Source organism: Lampetra fluviatilis, chromosome 13, assembly GCF_964198595.1.
Source record: "Lampetra fluviatilis chromosome 13, kcLamFluv1.1, whole genome shotgun sequence".
Taxonomy (NCBI): Eukaryota; Metazoa; Chordata; class Hyperoartia; order Petromyzontiformes; family Petromyzontidae; genus Lampetra; species Lampetra fluviatilis.
Window position 1 is genome coordinate 7,824,368 of NC_136287.1, and position 25,945 is coordinate 7,850,312.

A 25,945-nucleotide genomic window follows, 5' to 3' on the forward strand; every position below is an offset into this window, starting at 1 on the left:
TCGTATTCGGTCATTTATTTTGTGCAGCCGCAGAAAAAAAAATTCCAACTCCGCTATGAAAAATTATACACAATGTACATGCTGACAGATTGCAAAAATGGTGGAATTACAAAGCTTTTTTTTTTATAAATAATTTATGACAGTAAATAAAGTTACGTGCAACAATTTATTTTTGGATTGAGAAGGAACATTTAATTTATACTTCAAGTAATTTCTAGTATTCACTTCTGTACTGAAAATTTGCATCGCACTTAAGTGGTGATGATGAACAAGCGAGCTGACCAAAAAGCTTCTATTTAAATCACTTACACCTACGTTAGCGATTCATTAAACCCGTCTTCCACTCCCACACCACACCACAGCCTGGCTCGTGTGAACACAACTCGGCAAGCGAGAACTCAATGTACGAACTTCATTACAGACGCACGTTCTAATTAACCATGAGCTAATGTTGCACTTTGTGGGCTACAGGATGAAGTTTAAGAAACAGACCTACAAAAACTAATTATAACTGATATTTGATTCAGGACGATTTACAAAATCGGCAAACCGCATTAGCGCGCACACACACAAAAACACGTCAAATGGCGATGCTTTCTACACAACATTGCGTGCCGCCAGTGAATAGGACAGAACGGCAAAATTACTGTGCGAGTGGACTTTGCTGCGGCGGTGTCGACAAAAAGTACCCGGACCGACCCCGTTGTCAGCTCTTTGTACATGGGCAGTAGCTGCCATTGTACACTGGCATGACAATTTGAGATGCCTGCATGTTTCTTGTGCCAGGGGGTTGGTCATGAATAGTTGGTATGGTGGATGTCGTGACGCTGAAAGAACTTGACAAAAAAAGATACCTTGGCTTTCAAGGTTAAACCACCCATCAGGATGGAGCAGGTGCTGTTATAACAGGATTGTCAAAGGTCACAGGCCCAAAAAATAACAAATCACAAGAAATCGCATAACACACTGTGGGTGTTCTACACATTCAAGCCACGCACTTTTAATTTTTAACCAAGAATAATTTACACGAGCAAAACAGTGGCCGCTTTCGAATGCAGGCAAATCGACCGGGGGACCTCTCTCATTCCTGCCTCATGAGCCCACATGTGAAACAAGTGGTCGTGTCACAAGCAGCAGTTTGCCAATTCTCTCCAACTGCACAAAAACACACGGCTTACCCGTGTGCCAAGTTTTTTTTTTACAATATATGCAGTCAAATGAGAATTGAAATCATAGTACCTGGCAATTTTTTTTTTCTACAAAAGTGAAGATTTTTTTGTGCCCTCCTTCGGGCTAAATGATGATTGGACGGCAAGCGGATGGAGATTAAAAGACAAAAAATCTCTTTACATTAAACATAAATGTGCCCCATGTGCCACTAACCATTATCATCATTATAGCCAAATTATCTGCTGGATACCACCAGGGCATTTACTGGACAGGATACAGTAACCCAAGACAAGACACTGCTACCACAACTGTTTTGCCCATCCTTTTTACAGCCCTCCAAACATTACCTGGTCTCTATACAATACCCGTTACCCAGGTGTAATGTTAGGAGGGTCCACGGCAGATGGTGCATAACAGGGAGCTGCGGCACCAAAGCATCATGATCACGATGACGAGCGGCTGCAGAGTTTTGAATCGTCAAATTCTGTTTTTTCTTTTCCATCACCGACTTTACTACGTTTACAAGGCTGCGACGTTCACAAAAACAATGCACATATAACATTTGGGCGATTCTTTTGAAATTGAGTTGCTCACAAGTTCACTGCAATATTCAGTCTCACAAGTACACACAAAAGACTTGGCCAAACCCTCCCCACACCCTCCCCACACCCAATAAACCAAACAACTCTTGTTTTAATGGACCACAGGGGTGTTGTGCTGTTGTGCGTCAGCAGCAGCAGCAGCAGCACCAGCAGCAGTTCTGCGTCTCACTGGGCCGGTAAGGGGGCATCGGGAGTTGTGGGCGACACTGCGTCTTCGTACAGCCTCTCAATGAGTTCCTGGTACATCTTGGTCACGACTGGCCTCTTGAGCTTCATTGTGGGACCTGAAATACAGCAACAGATGCTTCAGTTCATTGGACAACTACTCGCTCGAGTGACAACTCACACATTGACTCAGGGTGCATCTGCCCAACCTGAACTGCCTCCTGCCGAGAGCAGCTCACCCTGAAAACACGACCCCTCCTTTAAAAAAAAAAATCTCAAAACACCATGGTTCATATTGCCGGTGCTCATGTGTATAGTGCTTTTGCCTATCCACTGCTGGACGAAGGCCTCCAAATGCTGGTCCGTACACGTTTGTGAAGGTGGGGAGCACATACACATGGCAGAATAGAAGTAAATTTTGATTTAAAGCTTTCGTGACTGCAGGGATTCATCTTCTTGGTTCTTTCGGTAGTCACGTAGAAGGGAAATAATAAAATACAAATAAAACATAATAAAATAAATATTCTCACGATGTTTCAGCCACAACACAGAGGACGGCTGCTTGTGTTGTGGCCGAAATGTCGTGAGAATTTTTATTTTATTATGTTTTATTATAATTATAATTATTTTATTATTTCCCTTCTACGTGACTTTACCGAAAGAACCAAGAAGAAGTATAGAAGTACACTCCTGGATTTTGCTGCACTGCCTCTCGAGTCCCCACCACAACCACACAGTCATGAGACAACCCGTCTGTGCATGGTGATCGCCCATCCAAGCCCTCTGGACTCAAAAACACCTGCTTTAGCTTCCGAGATGCGACGGGACCAGGCAACAGGCGGATTTTGGTCATTAGAACATGACCACACTAAAAAAAAAAAATTCCATCCCCAGAAATACTACTATACTTACTAGGCATGCAATAATTTTTTCTCGCCTCTTTGCTGCCCCCCACACCCCCAACCATGTGATCCGTGGAAGTTGTGTCCTGATTCTGGATCACAATTCTACTCGAGAATGGATTCTTTTTGTTAAATTGTGGCGACTGTCGTACCTGTAGCGACTGTAGCAGTCACGGGAACCAACCGTTGACGCACAATTCCACCCACATTACGGAGAGTATAAAGCCAACTTACCCTGGCGAATGTATGCACGATTGCATACTTACACAACTTATATTTAGTGCTGACAATTTCTTTCACGAAGAAACAAGCTGTTCTTTTGGGTGGGCCGGCCGTGTCAATTGTCGCTTTGTTGTTTTGACTTTATGACGCACAAGCAGCTATCACGTGGGAGTGGTTTGGCTGCCAATGCCATTTCGTCGTTCGTGCAGAAACTCAGCTGCCAATCAACTTGACCCCACATTATCGTCAACAAGCCGCCTCTAACAAGGCCTTTATCTGTAGCGTGCAAGGTGACTCTGCAAGGCATCAAATTACCAACAAGGTGTCAAATTCCAAAGTATCTTATGTTCCAACCTTTGTACCGTCCTCCTCATTTGTTGTCAATGTCAGGTGCACAACAAAACCCGTAGCAAGTTTCTGTACGAAGGCCATCATTCTTTAGGTTCACGCCCGAGATAATGATTGAAAACAGAATTGAGCATTGCTGTGGAGCATTATGAGTAATGGAATAGACAGAACATTACCCAGGCTCTATTAATACAAATTTTTGTTTTAAAAATTGGTCCAATCTCCATAGCATAATATAAAATGTTCACACCTCATTCATTTTTGCGTTGAATGAGGCTTTGAGGGACTACCGAACAACAAATAACATACAGAAAACCAGGCAGCTTTTATTTATTAAGCCAGACTGCTGATGGGACCCTTAATGTTGAAACGGGTCCGAAGTTTGCTTGTGTGACCAAATGCTGCTGGATAGAAATATATATATTGGGGAGAGGTGAATGTAGGTGGAGCTAATATAAGAACTCAGATCTCAAAATACAGTATCAATGAAGCAAGGCTTGACATATAGGACCGTCTCATTTGGCGAAACCATTGTTTTCATGGTGCAAACAAAAGGTGCGATCAATAATTAGTGTGCAATTTTAAACCGAGACAATCTTTGCTTACGATTGTTTTGCTCACACCTCAAAATGTAGTTTGCAAAACTGGTTGAACCAGACGGAGATTAAATAGATGGTGAAAATAAATATGTTGAAGCCTTTCCAAAAACCACCCATGTAAAACCGTGCCATGCCAGTCCAAATTTATGCACAGTACTTTTCCCCATATACACCACAGTATTTATGATCTTCGGCGTTGTTCGCCAAATGAGGAGTGTGTTTTTGGCAACAAGATCTATGAACACTGGCATGGCACACGAGAGACACGCACCCCTAGATTGCACAGTTACACAATTCACGAACGCACTGCATTGAACGAAGGGCGATGCACACCAGAAATCAGTGGACACATTCCCATGGTTGGGCACAGGATATTGCTAGGAAAGATCTGTGTTTAGTCCTAAAAAAGACTGCAGAGGCACATGTTCTTGTAAACATTCGGGTGTGACCAGTACAATGCTCAACTGCCTTTGTCTCCCCAAATGGTATACTTACACACCGCACCAGGTTTTTATGTTGGGCCGCATTCATACAATGGTGCCCCCCCCCCCCCCCAGTTCCGGATCAGAACTTAATCACAATAATTGCACTCATGGCCAGGAATGGCAACCCAGGGGGGGGTCCAGAATGCAGAACTGTGTATTCAATGCCAAAGCAACACCGTTCTGTAGAGCTGCGCGTGGTGACAGCGAGGGTCGGTGGGCGGTTTCACGAGATTTCAGCGCAGAGTGAGGAGCTTGTAAACGGGAATGTGTGGGAGCTTTTGTGTCACCCCCTTCATACGGTGGAGATTTTCTCCAGATACTATTTTGCCCCAATTTTATTTATGCGTATTCATCCAGGAAAGCCTCAGACTCTCGGTACTCTTTTGAAGAGGGCCCTAACAAGTTCTTTTTTTTGCAGTTGGGGGCAATGATTGCTAGTTTTTTTTTCTTTTCCAAATCGAGTCATTTGCAAGGAACATCATATTTAAATTCAACTGGCCAAACATTCAAATATAGAATCCATAACAATATTATTTAGACTGCGGGGCTTGCCCGAGGTCATGGTATAATACGTTTTTTTTCTAAATAAGGTCCATTGTTAATTAGTGCACAAACCACAAGCAGACAAGCCCACGGCCGCAAATACAAAATAAGCGATGCACCACATTCACACTACTTTCGAGCAACAAAAATACATATTAATTAGGAGTATAACTCAATGCAAGACTTAAAAACGTACTCCAATTTCAACTGCTCATTCCATCACCTACCCAAGGGCCCACGGTGCGTCTTGTGCAGCACATCGTGACATGTGGCCACGCCAGACCAAAGCTCTGCTGCTGTACAACGCGACCATAACACCGGGCCATACACTTGGTACAAAAACGCACAGCAGACAAAGATCCCCCCCCTGTAACATTTACACACCCTTGGGGCAAGAGCTGTTCCCGAGAACCTATGAAGGCCAGGACGCCACACGAAGAGGTAAGGTGGCCAAGCACCACACCAGACCACCTTCAACTCCGCAGTGGCAATGTTTACACACACACACCGCCCCGGGTACTCATTGGAGATCGACTCAACCTCGCGAAGGCCCGCACACGAACGTACCCAGCTCTCCGCCGGGGATGGAGAAGTCGCGCAACAGCAATTCCCACTTCTGCACGCGCTGCGCGTTGGAGGGTGCACGCTTGTTGACGCGCTCGATGCCGTCGCGGATGGCGCGCTCCACCACCGGGTCCTTCCCACCGGCGATCTGGGAGGCGCGTGTCGCCGTGCTGCCCACGCGCTGGCACCAGTGCACCACCTCGTCCGTCAGCGCGTCGTCCGGCTCACCAGAGTCACCGTTCGACTCGCACTGCCGCCGCCGCCGCCATGAAGGTGGAGGTGGTAGAAGGTGGGGGGTGGAGGTGGTAGAGGGTCGGGGGTGGAGGTGGAGAGGGGGGGGGATGTTACCATCATCATTAGGTCACGATTCGATCCATTGTGGGTACAAGTCTCCCCTGGGTGCCCTGCGATGCAACACTTCGAAGGGGTCAAAGCGCACGAGAATCATCGACATACCCAGAGACAGCTCTCAGTAGAGATCTAGAACTTCTACCAAAGGTCGTTTAATTTGTATACGTGCATAAAAGCTAATTTATTTACGGTATAAAGGTAGTGTTGGCAGAGTGTTCGGCGTGCTGTTTACAAAATTCAGCAACCTTAGTTCGATTATTGGCCAAAGCTGAGCAGTGACCAGCATACTGAAGCTCAAAATACCGACACTCCTGCAGATTAAACGATACAAGCGCTACTTGACACCAAGCATCTCCATTCTTAAAAAAACAGGTGTGCATGTCAAAATGCTTTCATTACACTGGTCAACAAAAAAATAAAACATTTCTGGCCTGGACTTTTGCAGCTGTTTTAAACTAATTTCAGGGTGCCAATTCCAAATCTGATCTCAGATATGCTCTATCACATCTTATTTTTATGCTATCGGCATACCCCATTTTCATTGATTTTACCCAAAATTAACTCTGTCATTTATGATTGCAAGTTGTTGCGAGTCAGTGACTGCTTTAGTGTTAAAATATGGTGCTGTTATTTTAGGATAGTGTGTTTATAATATCATTTTATGTAGATATGCACATTTATTTAATATTTTTCTTCTGCAGTTTTTATTGAAAATGCAATATTTGATATCTCAAAAACCTGATGCGATAGACAAAAACTGATGCCAGATTTGGAATCAGCACCCCAAAATTACCTCAAAACCGTTGGAATACCTTATGCCAGAAAAAGTGTGTTGACCAATGTAATTATTGAAACATTTTATTTTACAAAAACTACCGACGTCAGGTGGTTCGGTACATTCTTGACCATTGGCAGGCATCGCTAAAGCTGCCCCCCCCCGCCCTCTCTCACTGCAGGGACTGTGCAATGTCCCCAGGGTCCAATGGCTGCCCGAGCTGCCCCCGGAGCTGCCCCTCACCTTCAGCGTAAGCAGCACAGAAAGGAACTTGCGGCGGTCACCGATGACCATGGCATTGCTGACGACGGGCAGCTCCTCCTTGATGGCGTCCTCGATGGGGATGGGAGGCACGTTCTCGCCACCTGCCGTGATGATCAGCTCTGCGTGGCCCAGAGAGGATTAGTTTAGTTTTGCAACCGTGACTACCGAATTGTAATCGCAGAAAACCGCTTGTCTAACTTAACACGGCTCATTTTGTCAACAATTAACATTTCTCAGGTTCTCAGGGCCACAACAAGAGTACAAAAGTGCAATCAACGTAATTAGAATTTAGCCCATCTCTCCGTGCTCTAGACTCTGGAGAAGGGGGCATTGCCCTAATCGTCAACCTATCACATTCACCTCAAGCGTAAGGCTAGTCATGAATGGACCATGAAAGTGAACCCCGCCCCCTCCCCCGTCCTCGGCGTGCACTCAAAAACTCCACACGAACCCTCTCCTGAAGCCATCTCGTCGTGGCTAGCAGACCTCACGCGACATTGGCAATCACCTCCTAAACCACATTGCACGAAACGAGAGAACCGCGGGCGAACGTGGCGCGCGTGTCGTTTGGTCATCGCGGCGGAGAGGTCGCCGACCTTTGATGCGTCCGGTGATGTAGAGGAGACCCTGCTCATCGACGCGGCCGAGGTCGCCCGAGTGCAGCCACCCATCGTCGTCGATCGCCTCGCGCGTCTTCTCCTCCATATTGAGGTAGCCCATGAAGACGTGTCGCCCCCAGAAGCACACCTCGCCGCTGCCCTCCTCGTCCTTGCTGTGCAGCAGGGTGCGGCACCCACGCAGCAAAGTCCCACAGCTGCGGAAAAGACAGCGAGGAACACCGTCAGGAGGTGCAGCACAGCATGTTGGCACAGTAGGGGGAAGGGTGGGGGGGGCACAGGCGATGCATCTGCCAGTCATCCCCACACCTCCAATTCACAACGTTGGCTACACAGTGCGAAAAGTTCAACATACATAACATCAAGTCAGTCAACCCATGGCACCTGGGTCTGTCCTGTGACCTCCGGTCAGCGAGCCTTCGACACTTCACGTGGCCTCAAAGTGCACCCGGGTGCAAGCGCCGTAGTCACGTCACCGCCACTTTGTGGCGAGTGGCGTGGTCGTGCGGCAGAGTATCGTAGCGGTTTGCATTCATTACTTTGAGATTTCATAGAATGTAGAGTTTCGGTTTTGAGCAGTGTGATATAATGCTTCTCAATGCAACGATGTTTTAATAGACTGTGTGCATCACAGATTTTCAGGTTGTTCCCAATATGTAAAGTCAGCTCCGCTTTACCACTGCACTATTTGCAATTCAACGATAAAATTAAGCACTCAAGCGATAACAATAAACTGGAAGAGCTATAACCTAGCAGTAAGGATCACTACAGGAAGGAACAAATTTGAAAAGTTTATAATGTTGCAATGCCGATTTTTAAATTTATTACGGTTCATTTGTTTAGTTTACTGCACCTGTAACTCCGTTTTACAGTGTTGATTTCACACTAAAATGGGTGTTTTTTCCCCCATTTGTTGTCTTGATGACTGTAAGAGGTCCTTGTTTCAACAATCATGACAATGCAGCCTCCAACTGACCCCGCTTCAAAGTCTATGCAGCCACCAATGATTAAACCGGGTTAAGTGTAGCAAGTTCAAAGTTTCAGTGCGGTCATCCAAAACACCATATTCAATATATTTAGTTTGTTTCTTATCAGTCTGCCAGAGTCATAACAAAGTGCACTAACCGCTGTGCCACCACTCCACTCCTAAGGATGCAGCAACTGAACGGACCTCGTATATAGTTCAGTTACATCACATTCCAGAGCCTGCGCTGTGTGTGTGTCGAACTTCTTTTGCACCGTACGTAGTATATAGCCCACACAATACGCAGCGCTAAATAGATTCGTTTAAATTCATATTTAAAAGAAGACCATTCCAGTGGGCTTCGAATGTCATAAGGAAGAGCGCACCAGACAGTTTCAGGGGGCACATGACGCACCACTTTACAACAACATTGTAAACATCTTCATCTCAAGTCACGATGCTGACAAGGCAGCACAACTGGAATAAAACGGAGAGAAATCGCACTGAACGTTTGTTGCAAGTGGACAGATTGAACACGCTCGTCCGCTGTAACCGAAAACAAACGGCGCGATGACACAGGTGGCAGTGGCCAGGGGTGGGGGGGGGGGAGAGGGGAGGGCAGCACCATCACCGACTGACCTGCCGATCTGGAAGGCCGTGGGCGAGGAGATGGTGTGCGGGCCAGAGCTCTCGCTCATGCCGTAGAGCTCGAAGACGGGGATGTCGAGGCTGAGGAAGAACTCGAGGGTGTCCCGCGTGATGGGCGCTGCGCCCGTGTAGCACTTGGTGCAGCGGTCCAGTCCGAGCGCCTCGCGCACCTTCTTGAAGACGAGCATGCTCGCCAGCGTGTAGCCCATGGGCGCCTCGGCAGGATTGCTGCGGAGAGACGCACGTCGCCATGGCGGTGGCGGCGGCCACGAAATGTTAACTACCTCGCTTTGGCATGCACAGGAGGTCATGGGTTCGATCCCGGCCCTGATGCCTGAATATTTGGAGTTTGCATGCTCTCCCCGTAGTCACATGGTTTTTTCTCCGGGTCCTACAGTTTTTCTCTCAACATTTTAAATCAACATGCGTTTAGAGTATTTGGCTGCAATACATTTCCACATAAGCCGCTAGGTGGAACTATCGTTTGTGACCAGGTCGATTCTGAAAAAGAGATACTGTACATAACTCAGTGGGCTTTCCATGGTAAAATAAAATCGTTAAGTAACAAACTGTCCGACTGACTCGGAGAGAAATTAGGGGTTAGTCTGTTATAGATACAGCGTTAAGCAAATTACAAAACGAGTCTTTTACGATCAAAGGGAAAATAAAGATCTCTACACGTTTCAGCCCCGCTTTTCCCCTTTCAATACAAGGGTCAGGTTGGTTCATTGCAAACGTTCAATTAAAAGCACCAACGTCACACTCTAGATGACTGCATTGGCATCGATGCACAAGCAGAGGCTTGCGCGCCACTGCCAAGGCCATTCGCTTGCCAAATTTAATCAGGAAATGTAATATTTAGCTCGCGTGGGAGCATTTGGTGTGTAGCCATTCGGAAAATGCAACCATGGAATCGCAAGGGGGCTAGATTTGACAATAAGCTAGAACAGGGTAGCAGACCGAGAGAGAAGGGGGTGGGGGCAATGTCCCACTCACCCTTTCATGTTGGCCAGGTGGGTCTGCAGCCCCACGCTCTTGGCCCAGCCGGCAATCTTGCGCTTGAAGATGCCCGACTTTGCTGCCGTGGCCTTCATCTTCTCCATCATTTTTTCCCAGACGCGCGGCACGCCCATGAAGCCGGTGGGCCGCACCTCCTTCATGGTGACGACCAGGGAGCCCTGCGGAGCCGTGAGCCACACACAATGAGACCCAGCCGCTACGGTTGCCCGCCAGGTGGTAGCGCATGCCCAAGTTAACCGGGCACGAGTGGGCGCACACGAGACGCTCAATTTGCGACAGTTTATGGCATGAGTGGTGCCCGTATAGTACAGCAAAGTAGGTCACAAATTCTTGTTAAAAAAAGCATTTTGAGCATCCTTCCTTTGTGCGTTTAGTTTTTTTTTTTCTCCAGACGTTCTGATTTTCCAGCCACGAGCACAAAAACTCAATTAAAAATTGGCACAAATATTCCAATTTGGACCCTCGAATAATTTTTGCAATCTTTTGGGAAAATGAAATCCTCATTATCAGGCACATGTATATCTAGAGCCACACATACAAGCCGAAAACTCATTTCCTCAGAACTGCTTTGTGTTTCACTTGTAGTCATTCCCCCGGCACCTCCAATAAGCACGGTTGGCTACGTACGTTGCATAAGAAGTTAAACATACATACAAGTCACCACGGTGGTGTACCAGCGTAGGTCCATGTGAAGCGTAGGAGGTTCGTCGAGAGAGAGTTATCACACAGACCCAGGTACTACGGGTTATAATTAACTGAAACGACTTCAGCACACGCACCCACATGTGCTTCCCACTACCGTTTGCGTTTTTCCCATTGCACACACAAGCACGAAAACGCACGAAAACGCACGGTGCTCGGGTATTTACCTTGAGGGCGTCTGGCTGAGCGAAGTAGGTGACGCCGCCAAAGCGCATGGGCAGCCAGATGTCGACCAACTGAGCGGCGATGTGGCTCAGGGGCAAGTAGCTGATAACCACCTCCTGGAAATCCTCCGCCGAGCGCAGCTGGGTCAGCTCACCCGTCACGGTCGACGTCCACGTCAGCTGTGGCAACGCCGCAGAGAGAGAGAGAGAGGAGACGGGGAGAGAGAGAGCAACGTTAGCTTTCCGGGCGTTGCATTACACTGGTCACACTTTTTCTGGCATAAGGTATTCCAACGGTTTTAATGTAATCTATTGGGGGCCGATTCCAAATGTGGAATCGTAACAGGAAGAAAAAGCCGTCAGGGCAAAAACAGACCAGCAGGGCCACTTTATGTTGTTTTGTAAATCAATTCAGAAACTCGGCAAAACAAACAGATATGACAGGAGAGAGACTAAGCTTAATGCTGCCATATAGAGTTCAGCGGCTAAGTGTGGATTGGTGTCGAGTCGAAAGGCAACGTTAAGCACTTCGTCATACGTCGCGCGTCCGTCGGAACACACGCGACTCGCGCATTGTGCACGATGTCAGCAGTACGGCTCTGCCTCTACAGTGGAAATAAAAAACAAAAAACCTATTCTTAGGTTTTTTCGGTAAAGTCACGTAGGTAAAAAACAATAAAAAGTAAAATAAAATAAAAATCACGACGATACAGCTGTCGTGGCTGTGACGGTACCACCTGAAGACGGAAGCTTGTGTTGCCTCCGAAACGTCGTGATTTTTATTTTATTTCACTTTTTAATGTTTTTTACCTACGTGACTTTACCGAAAAAACCTAAGAATATGAATCATTGCAGTCACGAAAGCTTCAAATCTAGAACAAAAAACCTAGCGCCATTCGAGCCGCGCTGCGCCAGGGGGTGGCTCGACACGGCCCCTACGCGGCTTGGCTGCACAGTAGAACAGAAGTAGAACTTACGTTGTCATGGCTCAGCATAACCCCCTTGGGCGAGCCTGTCGTGCCGGACGTGTAGATGAGGGAGCAGCACTGATTGGCCCTCTGGGATGCGATGATTGCATCGAGCTGAGCGTCTGGGACCTCCTCGCCCGCTCGCATGAACTCGGCCCACTGTAGGAAGCGCACACGTCATTAAGAGACATTAATAGAGCGCTCGTGTTCAAGTTCACAGGTTGTCAGACACAGGCAGGAAAAATGCTACTACCGGCATGCAAATGTTGTTGGGGAAAGGGTGGCAAAGCGAGACAACTGTGTTGATGGAACAGATTAAATGCATCGCCTTTGGAGATTTTCCCATGTGTTGGTGGGTAAACGCATTGCATACAAAACGTATTCTTCAAAATGCAGCAATTCTTACACACATACGATTCAACGCATAGCGTGAGCTAAAAAATTATGATTAAATAATAGATGCATTGTTTCATGTATAATTATCCTCAATGCATTAGACTCATCAGTCGTGAAAGTTTGAGAAGTTATTGGTATTGCTAGTTGAACATCAAAAATCACAATGTATTTATAGTGGAGGAATGTGAGGAACTATAAAGCTCTTAATCAGATTGAATAGGAGTCGGTCAGAGTTACAAATACAATACAACACAATTGTACGCAAATAAAAAAGGTAAGTAAAAATAAAGCCTAACAATTTTTATTTTTCAGAAGCAACCTGGCCACAAATGCCAACTCAACTAAGTATCTTATCATGTGGACATTATAAGCAGCCTAATAATAAACATACATACAGAACCTATGTATCTTGCTGGTTGAGTAGCAGCAAATGTGACAGTTCCTTGTCCAACAGCACTATGCCTTTGCAGTCTGCACAGATAAACTTTGGTCTTTTCCATGGTAATGTAAAATAAATCCCCATCTCTCATAATGAACGCGCTAACAATATCCAATCAAAGAGCCCACACGTGTAATGGTTCCCCCTTGGCTTCACGGTGAAGTGGCGCACTTGGTTTTTCCCCCTCGATCACTTGCGCAAAAAATACAGCTCATGAGCCAAGCTTAGAAATTGAAAAAAACATGGCAGTGGGGGGGAGCAGGAAGGTGGGTGTAGGGGAAGGGAGCATGTGGGTGTAGGGGAGGAGGAAGGTGGAGGGGGGAGGGGGTGTAGGGGAAGGGAGCATGTGGGTGTAGGGGAGCAGGAAGGTGGAGGGGGGAGGGGGTGTAGGGGAAGGGAGCATGTGGGTGTAGGGGAGCAGGAAGGTGGAGGGGGGAGGGGGTGTAGGGGAAGGGAGCATGTGGGTGTAGGGGAGGAGGAAGGTGGAGGGGGTGTAGGGGAAGGGAGCATGTGGGTGTAGGGGAGCAGGAAGGTGGAGGGGGGAGGGGGTGTAGGGGAAGGGAGCATGTGGGTGTAGGGGAGCAGGAAGGTGGAGGGGGGAGGGGGTGTAGGGGAAGGGAGCATGTGGGTGTAGGGGAGGAGGAAGGTGGAGGGGGGTGTAGGGGAAGGGAGCATGTGGGTGTAGTGGAGGAGGAAGGAAGTGAGCAAGTGGTGAACTCATTTTGGTCAGAGGAAGGTTACTCGAGTTCGTTTAATTTGAAGTCAACAGAAGTTACTTTAATCGGCCAATGAAATCCACAAAATCCCATAGAGTAAAGATTCCATGACGGAACAGCAACGTGAAGGGTTATGATGATTCATTGAAAACATGTTATTGCAGAGAGAAAATTAGTATTTGTAGGTTTGGTTTTTAAACGACTGCAATACTGGTTTTGAGACTCATCAACGGGCAGGATTCCAAATAAAAACGTTGCACCAACACGCCAGTGTGTGACAAGATGCAGTCAAAACTATTTCGCAACAGGATGCCAAACCCAAATGCCCTCACATTTATTAACAATTGACAACATACGCATGGATTGCTGGTGCGGTGTAAAATGGTCAGCAGCTCCACTGGACTTGCAATCCAGTGGTCGCCGGTTTGATTCGATCACCCGGCATGACATTTGAAACAATGGGGCCCAGCTTCTTAAAATCTACGCCGTAGTTTGTTGCTTGGCAGGCAGCATGTTGCAAGGTAAAGTTTTAGGTATTCCCACCTCTTCCAAGATGTCCACCTAGCGTGAAACACCCTCTTAAGGAGGGTCACCCTTGAGCTCTACCCTATAATGGCGGCAGTTCAGCCTGCATTGGCGCATGTAATTGCATTGCTGTACCTTTACGAAACGCAAGCACCACTTACCGAATACACGTTGGGCTTTTTCTCCTTCAGCTCCCCCTTGTATTGAACGATGGCCTTGAGGTGAGGAAGCTGAGACTGCACCTGCGAGTTACACGAGAGAACAGAGTTCATATGATTGAAGGCCCATTCAGTGACTTAAGGGGACAGCACTGCATTTGGCATAACTTTGACTTCAATCTCGATTTAAAGCTTTCGTGACTGCAGGGATTCATCTTCTTGGTTCTTTCGGTAAAGTCACGTAGAAGGGAAATAATAAAATAATAAAAATAAAACATAATCAAATAATTCTCACGACGTTTCAGCCACAACGCAAGCAGCCGTCCTCAGGTGAAGAACAGGTCTGTCGGAAAGACAGCGTCTCACCTGAGGACGGCTGCTTGCGTTGTGGCCGAAACGTCGTGAGATTTAATAACGTTTTATTTTTATTATTTTATTATTTACCTTCTACGTGACTTTACCGAAAAAACCAAGAAGTTTGACTTAAATCATTTTCACGTTAACAATGGTTAGGAAATAGTGGCACGGTGATTAACGCACTGTGTGCTATGGAACCCAGCAATTGGAGTTCGAATCCCACACGCAAGCCATCACCAGTGGCAAGCGACATCTTAACTGGTCCTGATCACCCACCCCACTCATACCCAGATTCAATTTCCCAGCATGGTGAAGTATGGTCAACCAACCCCAACGACCAACAAGACATACAGAGGCCTTCATCCAGCAATGGATTTACAAAGGGCTATTCCCTTTGGCAAAAAAACAATGTCAATAAGACCCCATTTCACACAAGCTAAATGACAGCTATTGGACAAACATCAAACCACAACCAAAAACTATCAAAGCGAAATCAAACTCCAGATTTTCACTTGGCTAAGTCCCAGTCACATAATGCACACTTTACCTAAATCACTATAACCAGTGCAACGACACAGTGTGGCGAGTGCACAACCTAAGCCCAGTTGACCTCCAAACCGGTCCTGCCTGCCGTTCCTCCGGCAGTGAATTCACAAACAAGTATAGATTATCATTATTATTAAGTCTACAGGCCAAGTTTGGTCAATAATGATGCAAAAGCAAATGAGCTCATGGCAACAGCACCCAATGTCATGAACGTCTCATGCCCAGCATGGGGAACGTGATGTTTCTCGGCCCCTCCCCACTCACCTCTAGGATCTTCTGAAGCTGCTTGTCATTCTCCACAACGATGACATTCGCCAAGCAGTTATTGGCCACATACTGGCATGCCTCGGCAGTGTTGGTGGTGTAAATCCCGACGGCAAAACCACTGCACGAGGTCAGAGCGGGGACAAAAACGAAAGCATTACTTAAAGTCTCTCCGCTAGCAGAGGAGTGTGGCGTTTGAGCGAGAGTCGGTTGTTATCTACATCAGCATAAACCCCCTGAATTAATACGAAGAAAAGATTGGCTTGAGTAAATATATTGATGCAGGCATCGATATAGTGGGATGGAGTGCCCTGCGCTATAAACCCAGTGAAAGAAGTTAAATTACCGGCCATGGCTAACACCTTTTGCAAGTGATATTCGAATCGGTAACGGGTACCACCCTCACCCTTTGCCAACCTGTACTGACTAGCGTGGTGAAGTGTGATCAAACAACCCCCATGACTAAATACTGACTATTAGCTGTGGCGAGACTCAACCTTGCCATAGGGATGGGGACATTTCCACTGCTGGCTCTGGGCTGTAATTAGGAAATGAGTACCAACCTAACGCTTATTTGAGCAGCAAACCACAGAGTTAAAAAATAAATCTATAGAAAAATGTAAAAAGTTGTATTTGCTGGGTTAGAGACATCAGAAAACTCATCCATGTTGATATTTCTCAGGACAAAATGAACAGCCTTTTTACAATGCAAACTCTTTCTCAGGTTAGTTTAAAGTGAATAGTTCTGCACCAAGCAAAAGTTTCCAGAAGAGAGACACTTGCAAACATTTGCGGCACCCATCTGATATCCATGGTGTTTCCTTTACTTTTAATAAACACGACAACCGGCGCACATTGTCAAATAATATTCACTATTCTGAATCAGTTCTACGCCCATGAGACACATGCCCTAGTTAGCCAGATTGTGATAAAAAAAACAACCAGCTTGAAAAGGGTACAACAATTAACCCGTTTCAAAGATAACCAGTAATCTTTGGACAATGCTCCCTTGTTTGTGTGTTTGGAGTCAACACCAGTGATGAGGGGTAGACTGTAATCAGGTAGTAAACGTTTATTACCCAGCCAATATGGCGCCAATATCGGAGATGAACCATTCAGGAGAGTTGAATCCCAAGATCCCTACACCATGGTATCTTTGCAGGCCAAGCTGTCAAGACACAGAGCAGAAGAAAAAAAAATCAGTGAAAAAAACATTGTCATCAGTTTTGCACTCTTGTTCCACCGCATGAAGTTGCTAAACATGTCAACCCGGTGAGGGGTTTGACTTTCTCCTGGCGTCACTTTTCACCCAGTGCCCTAGTCACATACCCCAATAAAGTGTCTACACACGCACATATCACAGCCACCACGTGGGGTTACAAAAAGTTAAATATAATTTTACGTCCTAGCATGCACCACTGCCCAAGGGTGAAATGTTATGTGGAGGTGTTTTGCACCATAAACAAAGTTAAATCATTTTAGGTTTTTGTCACCATCAAAGTTATAATACCAATGACATGCGAGTGTAGTTAGTCACACATGACAAGTCAAGTCCATAGCTTCATTTTGTAACTTTGGGGGGTGCATGGTAAAAACTTGATAGGCCAAAAAAATATAAGAGCCTAGAAAGTGGAGGTTAATTGAGAGCGAATTGAGAGCAAAATATAAAATTCACCGTGTGGCTATCTTTGGAGAGATACAATTTAAACTATTAAAATATCGACTGTCTAGCGTCCAATTGCAAACAACAAATATCCATATAGGTTACTCCATTTATCTGGGACACCCTGAATTAATTTAAGGTTAAAAGAAATTGAGATGAATGCAGGCTTTATTAAGAGTCAAGGTTACAGAGGAAATCGGCGTGACTTTTATTTTCATAAGAAAATCTAAAAGGTGGTAGGGTGTGACTCAGGGCGCCTTGTTATGCCGTGACCCAATGCATGAAGAAATTTAATTTGCAGACAGTCCAATGTGCAGATAAACAGCCCGATAAACACCAACCCAGAATAGAGAATCCCATGCATTATTGTGTGCTGCAGTGCCATGCCTTCAGTGTTGAATTTTAGTAAGAGCAAGTTAATTAATGCATTTAGTTTTTTTTTAAGTAATAACATTTTATCATTACAATTTAACCTGGCACTTTTTTTTCTAAAAAATTATTATAAATGATAAACATTTTAACAAATCTAATTAAATTAAAAGCAAAAACTAAAGAGTATAAGGTTGCAGTGAGCAGAACTGATGGCAATCGGACGTGCCCAAGGGCACGGCGGGTGTCACTAGATTGCGCCAGTCTGCCACGCGCTCTGCGAGAGGGCGACCTTGCGCTCTCCTCGCCGAGTCTGGCTTCGGGAGGTTTTCAAGCACAAGCTGTTGCACGCATTGGCTGCGAATGCAGGCTGTTAATTAGACTTGAAGGGGGGGTGGGGGGCGGCTAGCTCCTGTTTAGCCCTAACCATCCACCACCTACAAGCGTTGCATTGAAATGGGTGTTACAAGCCCGTCCATCATCCGTGGCGGAGACGTGGCGTTTGATGCGCTCACCTTGAGGAAGCTCTTGGCAGCCTGGCGGCACTGTGCGTAGTACTCCTTGTAGGTCAGAATCTTCCAGGTGTTGCCCTCCTTGCTCGCCAGCGCCTTGCGGTCGCCGTACAATTTCACGGTGCGCTCAAACAGCTGGTTTATCGTCTCGGGCGTGTCGGACAGCGTGCCCGACGCGTCCGTGCGCAGGTTGACGGCCCCGTCCCTCTCCGTGGTCCACATACGTTCGGCGGGGGCAAGCAGCACCTCGTCCGTCGACGCTGCCGACTGCTTGGCTGCTGCAGTTTAACAAGATGAACGAGAGAACACAATTAGCACGGTTGGCTACATACGGGGTGTGAAAGGAGTTCAACATACAAAAGCACAAAGACAAAGACCCCCATATGGCCTCAAACTGTTGAGGCAAGTGCTGTCAGTGAGCACCTATGAAGGTCGGCATGGCACACAAGGGGGTGGGTGGCCAACACCACGCCTGGCTGCCTTTATCTCCTGAGTGCAATGTGCAAACATCCCCACCGGGTACTCATTTGAGGCCGAGTCGACATAGGGGAGAACCAGAACTGGTTCACAATCATCATTGGTGTTGGCCGAGAGAAGGAATCGAACTAGGTTTGTAGAGCAGTGCGCTAATTCGTTACACCCCACATACAAAAGAACAACCGCCATTCGCCACTAAGTGGTGGTGACGTCACCAGTGGTTGTACCTGGCTGTGCGCACTTTAAGGCCAAAATCATGCACACATACGTATAAATAAACAAATATAATATAGCTCTCGGACGTGTTTCCAGTTGTAGCACATGTTGTTCGGAAGATGTTTGACGTTTTTGCGCCACATGCCCTCGAGTTTCATCCTGAACTCAAGATTCAGTTCCTGAAGAATGTTGGACAGAGCGACGAACTACGACATTATACTACATTCATCTAGGCCAGGTGAGGGCCCAATAAAACCAAAACTGAGGGGAGATCTGGGCCAAGAGGCAATACAATATACAGGTAAGCATGCATTCGCAATATCGATCATCATAAACCCAATATCAATGCGAACGTTATGTAATTTGCAGGGCGACACATTCCAGGTGTAGGTGTAGAGTAAATCATAGTTCAAATGAAATTGCCTTGAAACAATCCAATTTTACATTAATAACAGACTGGGAAGAAATATGTTTTTAACTCAACAGCTGTGATGCTCTTCAACATATGTGTAGCATCATGGAGGGAAAAATACATTTAGCAAATTGAGTATTTTCTCTTGGGACTTGTAATAGAAATTAGTGAAGACTTTGGATTCAAATGAAGGCCGCTATTCGAGGAGGCCCTGTAGAAGTGACACAGAGCTGACGAAACAGTCTGAAGTCCGAGTTTAGACCCCTAAAATTGTTCAAACATCGTAAAAGTTATTGACCGATTGGCTATATCTGAAGATGTGCTCACGAGACCGACATTGTCATGCGATCTTCCTCATTCTGCCAAAATAATAGTAAATAAAATCCACTGACAAACACTACCCACTGCAAAAAACAAACAAACAAATGTGGTTGCTCTCTCATTGGCATATTGGACTCCTACTATGCATTGTTTACATTAGCCTCCTAATTATACATATTTAGATAGCATCCATCACGTTGCTTATTTATACTTAACTCATTCACTACATCCTAAAAGCATTTAAATCAGACAAGGAAATCTATTAACTATGTTTTTTTAATCCAATTTGCAAGGAGAAGTTGATTTTTATTGGGACATAACTTTTATCCACTATACATTTTCAATATACACACTTAATAAAATTGCACTTGTTTGAATAGAAAAAATAAAAATGCTGATTTTAACTGCCACACTTATTTTGTTACTCATCTGATGTGTGTCAAAAGTCAACGCGTGCCGACACCTGTTGAAGGCATAACGTGGGCATCACGTTGGCATCACGTGTTCGCCACCCGAGACCCTGAAAGACTACCCGACTACGCTCTTTGGTTATGTTTGGCACCAGCAAGAAGTCAGCAGACCACACGCTGGTCTCCAAATAAACACGCTCGCTCTCGCCGCTACCAGGCACAAACATGGTCCCGGAGCGACCACCAGCACACAGATGCACTCTTGACATTTGAAAATTTTCCAAGGCGTCCTTAAATTATTAAAATCGGGGAAAATGGGCACCTGGTAACCACAACAGGTCCATGCACGAGACAGGTTCATTATTTAAAGTCGACCACGATAGAACACGAGTCATTGTAATGACAGACTGCACAAAATACAATTCGCATTAGAGAGATAATCGCGTATGCTTAGTGTAGATTAAGCATTCATGGAAACCCTCGGGTCACAATGAACTCTGTGAACGATTGGTTTACTGTGGAGGTTGCGACGACCGAAGACAGTGAAGTGCATTGGCAGTCAAGTCGGTGGCAGGGGCTGTTTGACAATTTAGAAGCTCGGGGCCGGTCGATACTTGGACGAGTTCAGATATCCCTCCATCATGGATGTCAGTTGCGCCGGGGATTCGAACTTGGGTAGCTGGGATATAGTGTGCTGCGCTGCTGACCAGAAGTGGTATGCAAACCTCAAGCTGTGGCATTTATTGTAAATTGTAAAAAAGGTGCTTTGCCATAAAAAAGTACAAAAACATCTTCATTAAGATGTTTTTGTCGAAATAGAAAATGGGAAAAGATACAACTTTAAATTACTACAGATTAAGGAAATGTTGGATAAAAAAAGTATGTTATACACGAATAAAAACAACAGACTGGGGACTCGGAGTTCCGGATTGGTTTTGGAGCTTCAGTTTTATTTGAGAGGAAGCCGCTAAATTAAATTGTGTTTTACCTGCCAATAAAAACACTTTGCAAGGACAAAAGACACGTTGGCTCGGGTTTCCCTCGTTGACCTCTGCTCGTAAATGCGCATTGTTTGGTTTAACGCATCATCACCTTGCTGCTGCTGGTCCTGTTGCCGTGACGACGCCACCTCGGCGTTGCCATTGGGGATAATGATGGCGGCGGCGGCGTCCTCCAATTTGGTCTTATCGCTGAAAGAATCGGCCAGCATCAAGTTGATGTTGTCCAGCTTGTGAGACGGGCTGTGGAGGAAACAACAAAGACAACATTCCTTAATTCTCTGTCTTATGTGCAGGCAATTAAATTCCGGTTTCCATATAAAAAAAAAATCTTAAGGAAAATGATACATATCCCATAAGGAGGAACCCCCCCCCCACCTGAAATAGCAGTCATTAGACAATTCCTTTGTAAACAATATTTTTAAATAATTGTACTCGTCAATTTAACTACAATCGTATCTCTTGCGGTCAAATTATTTTCTTCTGGGTGGCAGCCAAGGAACGGAACGTGCCCGAGAGCATTTCCTTAGAGGAGGATGGAGCAATGCAATCAGTTTCCGGGCAGGTGCTCGATCAATTATTGCATCGCAGGATCGTGAGCAGTGGGGCTGGCTTTGAGGAGGCCTTCATCCAGCAGTGGATTGACCATAGCTAATCATGGTTTATAGTAGCGGATAATTGAAGTGAATGGTTTGAATTAATGTAGGATCTTTTATTTTCATTGAAAATGTCAATTGCAACCTCAAAATACAATCTCAATACAGTGAACAATGCAAGTGAGAATGAACATTCGGTATTCACAAGTGTGGCTTTGCAAGAGTTTTTAGTGTCTGCCTTAGATAAATTTGGCATTTAATTTGCTACCTGCAGTCTCATTAAGGAGCATTGATGCCTTCTCAGCAATTTCCTTCCAATGGACCCATTGACAACTGAGAGTTTGTAAAATAAATCTTCATTTGTTGTGTTTTACTGCACCAGGCTAGGCCAAATTAAAACTATCCATCAAGTAACCAGAGTGCGTCTATTGTGGGGCTAACATTTTTAAATCACACCCAATGTTTGATAATAGGCAGACGTGTCCTCCAGACCACCAAGTGCTCAATTATCCAACAAAAGTCAGACTGATGAAACTATGGCAAGGGTTAGACGTGAATAATTACAACGAGATGACTCGTGTCGCAAGCTGTCCCCCACCCCCAAGCACATGATGAAATGTGGGATTAATTGTGACCAAGTAGAAAAACCAATAGGAATGTATTTGTGTCGTATTTGCTCCGGCAGTAATCATACTGAAAATAGCAATGCGTTTGTGTCGATGGACATCGTTTGGATTCAATTTAAAATCCACAATGAGGCAGCAAATCGTTGGACAGAGTTTTTTACTGAAACAACGTAAATAATGTAGACGAAAAAAGTGGTCAGCGTACTTGAATATTAACCCAGCAACCCGAGTTCAATTCCTGGCCACGGCTAATATCAGAAGTTATCTGAACCGGTCCTGGAAACTACCTTCACTAATCCACACTGACCAGAGTGGTCAACGATTGTTAAAACCACCCTCATGATAGATGCATCATGGAGAGGCTTTTATCCAGCAGTGGACTGACAATTAGCTGTACATAAATATATGGGGTGAATATTCACCCTCGCATGCAGTAACCACAAATTAAATGCATTTGATGCGAGTATGCACGTGCGAGCATGTTTGAACTTGCCGTATTAAACAGATGCACTGCAGAATGATGCACAGCTGTGCAGTGGGTTCAGATTTTCATTACACAGTCTCTGGGTTCCAATGGCCTTGTTTAAGTGAAGAAATGTGCCTGTTTGTATCCGTTATATTATTGCACGTTGCTAATTATAACACGAGATCGACAAATAAATAAGTCCCGTATCCTGCTATTATCTTTCATAGTTCTGGATGCTGGCTTGGGTTGCTACCTCTGGGAAGTAATATTATCCAACTGACAAATACAAGGACTTAATGTCCTTGGTAGAGTTACATTTATCCCAGGACAACTACTTCAACAGCAAAAAAACTGAGGAAAACAAGGAAAAGTGGCAGCCCTATTGCTTACTACTTTTATTTAGGAGGCTTGTTAACTGCAATGAGCTACTGAGATTCCAAAAACAAAAGAGACCAGACCTGCCAGACGAAGAAGGGGGTGTTGGCGAAGTCTCTCCATTGACGAGGTCCTGACCCCTGTCCTCTGACCCATGCTCTACTTCCAAACCAGACATGATGTCCGCTGTCGCAAGGAGGAGGGGGGGGAATGTGGAGGGCGGGAGACAAAAGTAGGCCAGGGTTCAATTTAACATTTCACAACGCGTCCTCGCAATTACAACTGCAGTGCATGCAACGTGTGTAAGTGTAGAGTTCAAGTGCAATTAAACAGCGATAAATGGATGGAAGGTGAAAGGTAACCAAACCGAAGTTTAAGATTGCCCAAGCTATTAGTACACATTATATTTAAATGGCTTCGAGTGTTCTCCTTTTATCAGCATGAACTTGGGCCCAATTAAATGAAAGCCATCTGGAACGCAAGCGCCGCGTCATAAAATAATTTAATTCTTCACAATGAGAGAAAAAGATTCTCAAAAAATCTCAAACCTCAAAATAGACCAGTCCCACCAGACCAATACTAAATGCCTCCACGTAAAACTGTACAAAACATCAGCAGCATTCGTTTCTACCACAATCGCAAACCTGTTAAGATCTTGGCGGCGTTTCAAATATCAGGCAACTCCATGTGTATAGTTATTTCATAACCGTGCAATAATTAAGATTTTGTATATATCATAATTAAATAACTAAATGTGTTTTCTTCTTCTCTAATACATTTGAATCTTGGTAGGGGGAGAGAAAAAAATGCCGGCCCATGTGGTGGTACCACAAGGAATGTAAGTCTGCAACAGCTGCTATTGTCATTCTCGCACACAGCAGCTTATAAGGCCTCAGTATATAGATTATCCATATGGATATTTCAGGTCAGTCTTATGCTTATACTGTACCCAAAAAAAGGATATAATTATCATCCCAAATTACTCACTATGAAACCAAGATCAGTATCCAAATATATCCACTTCCACGTTGGCCGAATAATCATCTCAGTTCGCACTGCCTAAATTGGACTCTTTTTGCAAGATCATTCGGTTCCAAACATTTAACATCAAGGCATGCTACGCTTAGAGACAGAACCAAGAAAGTATTATTTTAGTAACACTCAATAATGCCACAAGCTGAAATGAAACAGTATAATTCTGGACAAATTACCATTCCATTCGTCAACCAGGACATTACATACCAGGTTTTATTACCAGTCACCGAGTTAAGGCCTACTTATAATTCCATGTGAACATAAAAATATTAAAGATCATTTTTTTTTTATAAAATGTGGATACTGGGGACAGTCAATGCGAAACCAAATTTCCTCATTTCCAACATTTCATTCATTCTCTGTTCCTGTATGGGAGCATGACTCGAACGGTGAGTGAACCACCTTCTTCAGTCTTCTTTGGTTCTTTCGGTAAAGTCACGTAGATGAAAAATAAAAATCATAATGAAAATAAAATGAAAATTATTTTTATTTTTCATCTACCCGACTTTAACGAAAGAACCAAAGAGTATGGATCCTTGCAATCACGTTAACGTCACAATTAGATTCTTCTTCCGTCTATGAACAAACCGGCAGTGACATTACACGGAGAACGAAGCAACACGAGCGGCAACACAGCAGAGACCAAAATCGTTCAATATTCAACACCAACGTGTCTGCAGGTGTCCCCATTGTGGCATCACCACCAATTATTAGCGCAACAAAACCGGCGCGGTCATCTTTAAAACACAACGCACAAAACACAGACCCACCACCGCCATCCCGAATCACCACGGCATGTAAGAGAAGCAATCGAGAGAGATAACGAGAGAGAAAGAGCTGCTTACACTGCGACTGGCTCGCAAAGACCCCACCGGATTCACTGCCTGTCAGCACCATGGCTCCTTCTTATAGCGCTCTTCGCTGCTCGACTGCTGCGGCGAATGCTCCGGGTGCTACTGGGTTAAGGCAATGAGGGCTGGGTTAGCAATGAGGACTGGGTTAAGGCAATGAGGATTGGGACACGTGAATGGCCAGGCGCGTGGGATGCGAAGAGGGGGACGACAGAGGGCGGGGGAGAGTTTAATACGAGCAACCCGAAGCTTCCCCCCCCCCGCCATCACCACACCCCATCAACCCTCCACACTTTCCTGTCGGCCACCCCCCTCTCCTCTGCAGCCCAACCCAACAGCAGCAGGCAACGCATGCTACCGGCTCCGTCACGGCAAGCCCGGACCCTACCCCTCTGCATCATGCTGCCCGCCTTCCTTCCCCAGAACTCACAGCGCAATTGGTCGCTGCGAGCCGCAAGCTCCGCCGTCGTCACATCACCCCATTTTCAAAAAAAAGAGAGAAGAGGAAATGATTAGGAAACGGCTCTGACCAGCTGCGTTTGGTTGGGTGGTCCCTGCCCCCCATCCACAACCTCCCCCGCCAGCCAGCCAGCCAGGGTTTGATGCCGGAGAAGTGTGAGCAACAGCAGATCCAGGGAGTTCATCATCATACACGTGGTCGGATAGCAACACCACAACACCACACCACCGCTCAGGACGAACTGACTGCTGACAACAGCCTCCCCCCCCCTTACCCCATCCACTACAACCACCCTGATTTAAGGCTGGCTGGCTGGCCGTCACGGGACAGGACGTGGTAAAACTAAACACAAAGATACGTGGTAAAACTAAAAACAAAGACACAACGTGGTAAAACTAAAAGCAAAGATACAACGTGGTAGAATTAAAAACAAAGACACGTGGTAAAACTAAAAACAAAACAACGTGTTCTCCCCTCCACGTGTTCCGTGACGGGGGGTGATCTGCACGTTGGGCCCCCCCCCCCGTCCTCTTCTATTACGATAAAGATGTCGTAGGCATTGGGTGGGGGTGTTAGAATATATTCTAAAAGCCCGGAGTTGCGTCTGTCCGTCAACTAAATTGAGCATTTCAGAAGGCCTGAATCAAAAAGTTATAGAAAGTGGACCCCCCCCCGAGATGTGGG

General features: G+C 45.6%; 1 protein-coding gene across 1 annotated transcript; it reads right to left on the reverse strand.

Annotated features, from left to right (window-relative positions):
* Nucleotides 1–25,101, reverse strand: LOC144935504 (long-chain-fatty-acid--CoA ligase ACSBG2-like). The gene is made up of 15 exons (XM_078862221.1): nt 24,796–25,101; nt 22,999–23,101; nt 20,947–21,095; nt 18,022–18,296; nt 16,554–16,642; nt 15,475–15,595; nt 14,311–14,391; nt 12,083–12,232; nt 11,109–11,285; nt 10,216–10,397; nt 9,211–9,447; nt 7,587–7,804; nt 6,970–7,109; nt 5,604–5,850; nt 1–2,056 (listed from the first exon to the last, which is right to left on the reverse strand). Exons 1-15 carry the CDS (start codon nt 24,845–24,847, stop codon nt 1,938–1,940), a joined length of 2,340 nt encoding a protein of 779 aa, XP_078718347.1. The 5' UTR covers nt 24,848–25,101; the 3' UTR covers nt 1–1,937.
* Nucleotides 25,102–25,945: the final 844 nt, after the last annotated feature.

What these genes read in the sequence shown, in the direction of transcription:
- LOC144935504 (XM_078862221.1), bottom strand. Translation starts at nt 24,847, where the DNA reads ATGGTGCTGACAGGCAGTGAATCCGGTGGGGTCTTTGCGAGCCAGTCG. An exon ending in CTGCCAAGAGCTTCCTCAAG is followed by an intron (nt 16,643 to 18,021) that starts GTGAGCGCATCA and finishes GTGTCTTGACAG; the next exon opens with CTTGGCCTGCAAAGATACCA. An exon ending in AGCTTCAGAAGATCCTAGAG is followed by an intron (nt 14,392 to 15,474) that starts GTGAGTGGGGAG and finishes TGTAACTCGCAG; the next exon opens with GTGCAGTCTCAGCTTCCTCA.